The 10,937-nt window shown below is 39.3% G+C and overlaps 1 protein-coding gene across 3 annotated transcripts in view; it reads left to right on the plus strand.

The window, feature by feature from the left end:
- Nucleotides 1–9,926, plus strand: part of DSP (desmoplakin) — an 81,348-nt gene extending 71,422 nt beyond the window's left edge. The window contains exons 22-24 of one of the 3 annotated variants that reach the window (XM_082259203.1): nt 1,885–1,983; nt 3,194–5,488; nt 6,715–9,926. In XM_082259203.1, coding sequence (XP_082115329.1) covers nt 1,885–1,983; nt 3,194–5,488; nt 6,715–9,918 — 5,598 coding nt within the window. In that variant the 3' untranslated portion in view covers nt 9,919–9,926. The remainder of the gene's footprint in view (nt 1–1,884; nt 1,984–3,193; nt 5,489–6,714) is intronic. The other 2 variants (XM_082259204.1, XM_082259205.1) reach the window with 2 other exon arrangements.
- Nucleotides 9,927–10,937: the final 1,011 nt, after the last annotated feature.

The raw sequence follows: 10,937 nt of genomic DNA on the forward strand, positions 1-10,937 counted from the left end.
CACACTGGGGCAGAAGTGGATCCGCCTGCTCAGTAGGGGATCTCTCCGCTGATCCCCTCTGAGTAAGGGGATGACAAGTTCACACAGCCCATTGCGCCCTATGAGGCGATCGGATGGAAACGGACTACACGTCTGTTTCCATCTGATCCACCGGTCAGATGGCGAACGTATCCCCATTCCATTCTTCTGTTTTTTAGCAGATTTTATCGGATCATATGCTGGCGGGTGTCAGCGGACACATGTCTATAGAGAACAGCTGCCCTATAGAGAACAATGGTCTGCCTAAAAAAAAACAGACCGACAGACCCGATTTGTCCACTGGTGTTAAAGGATAAATTCACATTTGAGAACATGTTACATGTTCCACGCATTTTTAGTGTGGAGCATCTAATCCGCTGTCTGTAGTGACAGCAAGCTGGGGATCTTCTTCCCGGTTTCGCTATCACAATTTTAAAAACCCTGTCCACCTGGCGGCATCATTTATTTCTGTGAATGGGAGATCTAAAAGTACTGACAGCCTTTGTGGCTGAACTACCAGGACCTGATGAGAACTCTAGATAGTTAATTGTTCATATTAGCATGTAACAGCCTGCTTGTATGAGGTACAAGCAGACAGCTTACATAGACAGTCTGTAAGACACACAATTCTTATTTTGCATACCCCTATAGCCCCTGACCTAATACAGTGTTTGTTTGAACTTAATTGTACCTCAAACATTCCAAATCCCACAATGTAATGTGGGGGTTTTATATATATATATATAAAAGGGATAGACCGATTATCGGCAAGGCCGATATGCACTTTCCCCGATATATCGGTATCGGCCCCGGAACTGGCCGATATTTTTATGACGTCATTCTGCCGCCTTAGTCTTCCTCCCTCGCCTTGGACAGCCTCGTCTGGAGTCGGGACTAATCTCGCGGGAGTGTATTACAGCCATACACCCACCCACATCAGCCCTGTATCAGCCAGCCACAGGCACTGTACCAGCGAGCCAGCCACCCACAGGCACTGTACCAGCCAGCCACAGGCACTGTACCAGCCAGCCACAGGCACTGTACCAGCCAGCCACAGGCACTGTGCCAGCCAGCCACCCACAGGCCCTGTACCAGCCAGCCACCCCAAGCCCCTTTGCCAGCCAGCCACCCACCCACCACAAGGTGCCAGCCAGCCACCCACCACAGGGTGCCAGACAGACAGCCACTCACCACAGGGTGCCAAACAGCCAGCCACCCACAGACCCTGTACCAGCCAGCCACCCACAGGCCCTGTACCAGCCAGCCACCCACAGGCCCTGTACAAGCCAGCCACCCAAAGGCCCTGTGCCAGCCACCACCTACTACAGGGTGCCAGCCACCCACCTACTACAGGGTGCCAGCCACCCACCTACTACAGGGTGCCAGCCACCCACCTACCACAGGGTGCCAGCCACCCAACACAGGGTGCCAGCCAGCCACCCACCACAGGGTGCAAGCCAGCCAGCCACCCACCACAGGCTGCCAGCCAGCAACCCACCACAGGGTGCCAGCAAGCCAGCCATTAAGCATTAAACAAAATATAACATGTTCAGAACCATATTTGTGTCAAAAATTGTCTTTATTTTTCAAAACTTTAAATGTACAAAATATCGGCCGATACCAATAGGTTGTGACCAAAATTTCGGTATCTGCCCTGAAAAAAACATATCGGTCTATCCCTAATATATACAATATATGCGCTTGTGTGTGTGTATATATATATATATATATATATATATATATATATCTATATTCGTCTTAGCAGCAGTTCTTCTTGTAAACATATGGCCTAAAATATAAAAACAAATAAAATAAAATAAAACCTTATGCTATTAACATATATATATATATATTTTCTTTCTTTAGTCTGCTGAAGCCCAGGCTCGCTACATAGAACTCCTTACCAGAGGAAATGATTACTACAGACTTCTACATGAAATCTCAAAGAGCATGGAAGACCTGAAGGTAATTAACCTACAAAAAAACATGATCTCTAAACTCCGGGGACTAATGGAAACACGGATCAGCAAGTATAATTCCTTTTCACAAACCCAAAAAAAAGTATTTTAGGCCGCCCATTTGAAAAGGCTTGCAATGCACCAGAAGGAACCATTTTTTGCAAAGCAGAGCACCACAACGCACCCCAATGTAGGGGTGTTGGGGGGGTCATGGGGATGCACCAATCCACATATTGTGTTGCTTGTTGCTGTATTGCACTTGTTACCCCAACACATTAGCATAAATGGATTCTTAAAACTGCAGAGAAAGGGGAAGTTTGCTATAGAATCGACTACCCTTATTCCTTTATGGACTTTGCCCAAGTGCAACCCTGCTATATATAATATTTAAATTAACATATTACAGTGCTGAACACACATGCACTTCGGGATATTCTGATACTTTGATAGCCAACTAAACCAGTGCATTCAGGATAATCACCAATTTGGACAGATCATCTGTTTTCAATCACACTGCCCTCATTGTTTCAGTTGTTTATCAAAAGATACCGCAGACTTTTAAAGCACTACTTGTAAATTTTGGAACCCGTGATTGTTGGCCTACTAAACACATCCCTAACACATGAAATGACTGCAAAGGTTTAGTTTTCTAGATAGAAAAAAAGCTACTTAAGCTGGCCATACACGGCTCAAATTTCAGCTGATTTTTGCTGAAAGATCGAAGGAGTTGGGTGGAAAATTGTCAGCCATACAGTGACTACTCCTTATCAGATACAGTCACTTTTGGTAATTTAAGCAGCCATTGGGTTTTAGTAACTGCATACAATAGCTGGCAGCAGGGTTTCCTTCATTCACACTGTTAAGCATGGATAGGAAACCTATTACATTTCTCTCGTTCACCCAGGGGATAATTGCGAAAAATAAGTGTGAATGGCTAGCCTTGAAGGAGAAGTATGGCTAAAGTTATCTTGGTTATACTTTTTCTGTAGGTCACAGAAGTGCAGTTCAGTCTTGGTGGGGGTAAGGACTCCTTCTACTCCCATGTTTGGGTGGATGGAGGAACCCTTTTTTTTATTCAGCCTACTGGATAAACAAAAATTACTAAACTTATATGGCCAGCCTTACAAGTACTTATTCTAAATTGTATATTTTTTGTATTCCTTTCCTTTGAAACCATAAAATGATTGCTCTACTTATCTCCTTCATTTTTTTTCCAGATGAAAAACACCAGGATTGAGCTACTTGAGGAAGAACTTCGACTTGCCAGAGATGCACACAGTGACCATTCACAGAAGAATAAATTCCTTGATCAGAACCTACAAAAGTACCAAATAGAATGCTCAGAATATAAATCAAGACTACTTCTTTTGGAGGACATGAAGAGGAAAGCTGAAATGGATGGGTCTTCTGCTAAACAGAACCTTGATAAATGTTACAGTCAGATAACTGAATTAAATGAGAAGATAACAAGGCTTACCTATGAGATTGATGATGAGAAACGTAGGAGAAAAGCCCTGGAGGATAGATGTGAGCTTCAAAAGAATGAATTTGATCAAATACAGCAAAGAAGGCAAGGTGAATTAGAAGGTGCCAACCGTCATAAATTAGAAACTGACAAGACAATCAAAGAGAAGGAATACGAGATAGAAAAACTAAAACTTCTGCTTCAAGATGAAGGCCACAGAAAGAGGGAATATGAGAGTGAGCTGTCAAAGGTAAGGAAGCAATATAGTGACGAAATTAGTAGTTTGAGGAACAAGTATGAATCTGAGATAAACATTACGAAGACTACCATACAGCAAATTACTGTTCAGAAAGAAGAGAACACTTATGAACTCAGATCTCAACTCGAGAAACTAGCCAGAGAAAATCGTGACCTCACACAAGAAATTACCAGACTTAATGAGACCATTGTCCAAACAAATGAGCAGCGTAGAAGGGCAGAAGAAGATGTTTTCCAACAAAAGGCTTCAGGGTCTGAGCTCTCTCAGAAAAAGCAGCAATTGGAAACCGAGTTACAAAAAATAATCCGTGTTCATTCCGAGGAGACAACAGGGTACAAGAAGTCATTAGAAGAGGCCAGTAGGACAATTCAGGACAGAAACAACGAGCTTGACAAGCTAAAGTATCAACTTCAAGAGGAAGCTGCACGTCAGAGACAATATGAAAACGAGCTTATAAAGGTAAGAAACAATTATGATGAACAGATTATAAATTTAAGGAGCAAGTACGAGACAGAAATTAATATTACAAAAACCACCATCCACGAGATAACTGTTCAAAAAGAAGATAACATTAGCAGCTTGAATGACCAAATTGACAATTTAACAAAAGACAAACGGGATTTGTTGACAGAAGTCAATAGACTAAAGACCTCTCTCACTCAAATAACAAATAATCTTAAAAAAACTGAAGATGATGCTCACCAGCATAAATCCTTTGTATCAGAACTCACTCAGAAAAGGCAACATCTTGAGACTGAAATGCGACAGCTCAGTCTTTTAAAGACTGAAGAGCAGCAAAAACACAAGAAATCTCTTGACGATGCTGCCAAAACTATTCAGGAGCGCAACAAGGAAATTGAACGTCTAAAAAAGCTGATTGACGTTGAAACAGACCAAAGGAAAAAACTTGAGGAGGAGCATATTAAATTACAGAGATCCCAGTTTGACTTGCAGAAAGCCAACAGCACTGCCACAGAGACCATAAGCAAACTGAAGATACAGGAACAAGAGCTAATAAGACTTAAAACTAATTTTGAAAAACTGTCAACAGAAAAACAAGGAAAGGAAAATGATGTCAACAGGCTTCAAGTCAATCTGAAAGACCTACAGACACAAAAGCATAAACTAGAGGAGGAAATAAATCGGCAAAAAAGAATTGCTTCAGATGAGCATACAAAAAATAAAAAGCTAGAAGAAGAGCTAGAGGCACTTCGAAGAACTAACAGTGAGCAACTGAAAAAGATTACTACTCTGACCCAGCAAATCGAACAAATTACTATTATTAAAAAGCAAACCGAAGACGACTTGCGCCAGCAAAGGGAATCTTTAGATGGTCAACTGAGAGACCAACAAAGAAATATTGATGAGCTGAGTAAACTCGTAGCTGAGGTGGAAAGTCTACGCCGTCAGCTACATGTAGAACAAGAAAACTTACGCCAAGCTCATATTAGAAATGAACACTTGCAAAAAACTATTGAGGAGAGAAACAGAGGTTTAAATGAAAGCAAAATAGAAATAGAAAGACTGCAGTCAATCACAGAAAATCTGACTAAAGAGCACCTAAGGCTGGAAGAGGAGCTGCGCTATATTCGACTGGAAAATGAAGAAGTCAAAAAGTGTAAAGATGAAGTGGATGGTGAAAAAAGTGCAACTATTACTGAATTAAAGAATCAGCTACAAATCAGCAACAAGCGATCCCTCGAGCTTCAGGGCCTTATTAATGAGTTGCAGAAAGAAAGGCAAAATTTGAGACAGGAAATTGAAAAATTCCAAAAGCAAGCACTAGAGGTATTCAGATAAATTTCCTTAATTTGTCTTCAGATTAATTGGTAAATTCCCTGATCTATATAATCTGTTACTATCAGAGCCAGATTTATATCGTAGATATTACACGTATATTTACAGGTGCTTTGAGGACAAGGGCACCTGAGTTAAGTTCAGTGTAGTTCATTTGCACTAACCTGTTTGGCGTCCTGATATAATATCAATTATTAATCATCTTAAACAAATCTATCCAAATATCAGGTCAAATCTGTTTAATAAACTAATATTAATTGTTTATTAGCAGTTGGAAAAGTGAAACAAGACCAATGGGAATATGAGGTTTAAATCTGGCTCGGTTTACTAACATGTCAGGATAAATTTATAATTCAGTGGGTACCTTAGAAAATAACTCATGCAGACTTGGTGTATATCTGAAAATATTACATTCTACTTTTACTGGTGTTGTAACAGTTCACTTTATTTAATAGGGGCATTATATTTTATGCATGGTTCATGCACTTTGAACAGGATTACATGGTCATCAGTGTAGTAGTCAATGTTTTTCTTGTAATCTCAGATAAAGGCAGCTATTGCTTTTATATATTTATGTATACATTATATAAAATCTTATAATGCAGATAAGATTTTAGAAAAATAAAATATGCTTTTAAATTATTTATACTACCAATATTCTGCACAATATATAAAAATCAAAAGTTTTGATCTCAATATGAAATATACTAACATTGTAATCCTTTTTATCATCTATCCTTGTATGTGTTGTGATTTTGATTAGTTATTTTTTTACTCTTGTTTTAATCATATACATTGTCTGTCAATTGTTGGTGAAGTCCATTGTCTGTTTTCATTAAATGTTGTCCTTCAGAGTTTGTAATTTTATTATTTTTTATTATTTTCGGTTACTTTGCTAATGATTCTCTAATCCTACTACTAGACTAGAAGTTATAAAAGCCTTAAATTGCCTAATAGCTGAAAATCATTTTTCCATTTTTTAAAAAGGACAAAATACAAACCACAGAATAACAATTTAATTAAAAATACAGGATTTAGCCCTAGAAGAAGGTTGTTTATGCTACAAAAAAAAGCTATAGTGTTATTGGGGATATGCATGTTTGCTTTTGGAAGCAGTGTTAAAAATGTAACTAACAAACATTAAATGTTTAGACTTAAAGTTTTAGGTTGGATCAATAAACATGTTTATATATATATTTTTTTTTTCTTTGATCTAGGCAACTAGTAAGATACAGGAATCAAGTAGTAAATACTCAGAAGTCTTTCAAGAAAAAGAAAGCCTTCTTGTGAAACTAAAACTTCTGGAACAAGACAAGATGAGGCTTCAGCGTCTGGAAGAAGAACTTAGTCGTGCAAAGGCAGCACTAGATGCTGAAGCACGGAACAAGCAACGTCTAGAAGATGAGAAGCAGCAGATTAGAAATGACTTTAATCAGTGGAAGAGTCAGTATACCCGTAAGGAGGAGGATGTAAAGAGGTTTGAAAGTGAGTGGGAGAGAAGTGAAAGGGACAAGGCATCATATAAAATTGAAATTGACAGATTGCAGGCAGAGATAAAATCAATTGAAGAGCGGTACAGGCGTAAGGTAGAGGAAACTCATCGAACTAGCCAAGCTGATTTTGAAGCACAGAGACTGGCATTGCAAAGGGAAATGGAAAATCTAAAGAGGCGTCCTGCTGGTTCCAGTAGACAGACACAGACTGATGAAGACATGTCAATCGATCCATCTAAATTTGTTTTTGATGGACTAAGGAAAAAGATTACAGCTCATCAGCTTCTCGAATGCCAAATAATAACAAAGTCAACATTTGAAAAATTAATAAAAGGACAAAAATCACTGGAAGAGGTAGCTACAGAGATTGAGCCCTACCTGAAAGGTGCCGGTGCAATTGCAGGTGTGTCTGTTACACCTAAAGAGAAGTATTCATTTGTGGAAGCTAAGCGGAAAAAGCTTATTTCACCTGAAAGTGCAATAATGCTCTTAGAAGCTCAAGCTGCAACAGGAGGCATAATAGATCTGCAGAGAAATGAAAAGCTGACTGTAGATAACGCTGTTGCTAGGGATCTCATTGATTTTTCGGACAGAGAGGCGATTTATACTGCAGAGAAAGCAGTCACTGGCTTTAAAGATCCTTTTTCTGGAAAGACAGTGTGTGTTGCAGAAGCAATTAAGAATAATTTGATCAGCCGAGATGTTGGATTGCGGCTCTTAGAAGCCCAGTTGGCAGCAGGTGGAATTGTTGACCCAGTGAACAGTGTCTTTGTACCCGTTGAGGTTGCATTATCACGAGGCTTGATTGACAGGGATTTGAATCGATCATTAAATGATACCAGTGATCAGGCAAAGAAATTCATTGAACCTGTCACCAAGAAAAATGTCAGTTATGCACAACTTAGACAGAAGTGCAGAGTAGAACCTCACACAGGATTGCTTTTGTTGCCAGTAATGAAGAAAAGTCTCTCATTCCAAGGTATTAGACATCAAGTGCCCCTGACTGAATTAGTAGAGTCTGGAATTATTCGCTCTGCCACAGTAGATCAACTAGAATCTGGTCAGATATCTGTCGAAGAGGTCAGTGAAAGGATTAAAGATTTCCTGCAGGGATCAAGTTGCATTGCTGGAATCTATAATGAAGCTACAAAGGAAAAATTAGGAATATATGATGCAATGAAAAAGGGTTTGTTGAGACCTGGAACAACACTTGAACTACTAGAGGCTCAAGCAGCTACTGGATTCATAGTGGACCCTGTAAATAATCTAAGGCTGCCAGTGGAAGAAGCCTACAGAAGAGGTCTTGTTGGAATTGAATTCAAGGAAAAGCTTCTGTCTGCAGAAAGAGCAGTTACTGGTTACAAGGACCCAGAAACCGGGAATATAATATCACTCTTTCAAGCTATGAACAAGGAGCTAATTGAGAAAGGACATGGAATCCGTTTGCTGGAAGCCCAAATTGCCACAGGTGGAATCATTGATCCTAAGGCAAGTCATCGTTTACCAGTGGATGCTGCTTATAAACGTGGGTTCTTTAATAAAGAAATGAATGCAATTCTTTCTGATCCAGATGATGATACCAAAGGCTTTTTTGACCCAAACACAGAAGAAAATTTGACATACCTACAACTAAAAGAAAGGTGCATTGTTGATTCCCAAACCAAGCTTTGTCTACTGCCTCTAAAAGAAAAGAAAAAGTTGGTACAAGCTTCACAAAAGAAGACTTCCAGGAAGCGTAGAGTAGTCATAGTTGACCCAGACACAAACCGAGAAATGACAGTACAAGAAGCATATAACAAAGGACTTATTGATTATGAAACCTTTATTGATCTTTCAGAACAGGAATGTGAATGGGAAGAAATAACTACTACAGGTTCAGATGGTTCAACGAGAGTTGTCCTGGTTGACCGAAAAACAGGAAACCAGTATGATGTCCAAGAGGCTATTGATCTAGGTACAATCAGCAAGAGCAATTTTGAACAATATCGGGCTGGAACACTAAGCCTTACTCAGTTTGCAGATATGATCTCCAATAGAAACCTAATCGATGATGTGTTATTTACCGCTAGACAAGATTCAGTTTCTTCCGTTTCATCCCTTGCATCCCTGTCCTCGCCCAGTTTTCGAACCAGTTCATGGTCTAAAAGTGGTTCATTTTCAGACACTTTAGAAGAAACCACACCTATTGCAGCAATATTTGATACTGAAAACTATGAAAAAATATCAATATCAGAAGGTATCAAACGTGGCATTGTAGATACAATTACTGGACAACGCTTACTGGAAGCACAAGTTTGCACTGGAGGAATTATTAGCCCTAATTCTGGGCAGAGAATTTCCTTGCAAGATGCAGTTTCTCAAGGCGTAATTGACCATGATATGTCAGCGAGGCTAAAGCAAGCTCAGAAGGCCTACACAGGCTTTGATGGAGTAAAAGGACAAAAAAAATTATCTGCCGCAGAAGCCATGAAGGTGAACTGGTTGCCTTATGAAGCTGGACAGCGTTTTCTTGAGTTTCAATACCTAACAGGAGGCCTTTTTGATCCAGAAACACAATCAAGGGTAACCACAGAGGAGGCTATTCGTAAAGGCATGCTTGATGGTCGAGCCGCTCAGAAACTGCGAGACATAAACAACTACCCCAAAATTCTGACATGCCCAAAAACTAAACTGAAAATCTCTTACAAAGAAGCCGTAGATCGATGCATGGTGGAAGACATAACAGGTTTGAGAATGCTTGAAGCTGCTTCAGTGTCTTCTAAAGGCATAAGTAGTCCTTACAATGTTTCCTCAGCCCCAGGATCTCGGTCAGGATCCCGCCCTGGGTCACGCAGTGGATCTCGAAGAGGAAGTTTTGATGCTACAGGTTCTTCTTCTACTTACAGCTATTCCTTCCAGTCTGTTAGTAGTGGCTCTCTTGGAATCTAGGTGGCGATTGGTTGGGTTTGTCTTTTAAAAAACAAAAAAATAAAAATTAGTGAAATTACATGTTCCCATTTTGAAAAATTGTAAAATGTGCACTGACTATGGGAAAGATTTTTGTTTCAATATGGAGAGCTTTGTATTTTTTTTTCTAAATTCTCCTTTAGAAAAATGGTTTAAATATTTTGTATGTGTTTAGCAAATATGTAGGGGCAAAACAATGTTTGCATTGTAGGTAAGAATTGCTGTGCCTTTTTTCTATGAACTCTAATCTTGTAAAAGAATCGGTACTGAATAGTTCCCTTCTACTGCTCTAGTCTTCGAAATGCTAGGAAATAACTAGCATTAAAAGCATTTTAAATGGTAAAGGCTTCATTATTTTATTTCAACACCTAAAAAGACATGTTTATTAATAAAAGGTAGCTCTTTTTATGTAATATTTCACTTTGTGGTGCTTTTGGATTTGCATCTTTTTTATACTTTTTCTTTGCTTGTTATATGTGCTGGCAATAAAGTTTAAAGCTTTACATTTTTTTGATCTTTGCTTACATTTTTGGTCTTGGCTCCAGGCATAAAAACATTCATATTCCTCAGTAGCCACAAAGGATCTACATCTAATTTGCTTGCACCAAATGCTTTTTTACATTATCACTGTACTGTAACTAACCTATGCAGAGAGCAGAGCTATGGGAGAGACCCAGCAGGTCCACCCACTACAGGCTGCCTGGAGTAAACTATGGGCAGATAGACCATTCACCGTGCACAAGGATAGCGAGCAGCAGTAAAAGGTCTTTATTTTAAAAAGCTTATGCACCCAGCAAAGGTTCACACTGGATTATTGCATAGGTCTGAAAAAAAAAATACACAAAGCACACCAAGTTGTAAGTAATATGCGCTAATATCATAAAATAAAAATGTATATTAAAAGACGAAAAGCAGCCAACACAAATCTTTAATTAAAAGCAGATCAATTAGGTAGTAGTAAAAATGTGGCGCTAATCTGAACACTGCTATCACAAGATGTT

Source organism: Pelophylax lessonae, assembly GCF_965119305.1.
Source record: "Pelophylax lessonae genome assembly, chromosome: 5".
NCBI lineage: Eukaryota > Metazoa > Chordata > Amphibia > Anura > Ranidae > Pelophylax > Pelophylax lessonae.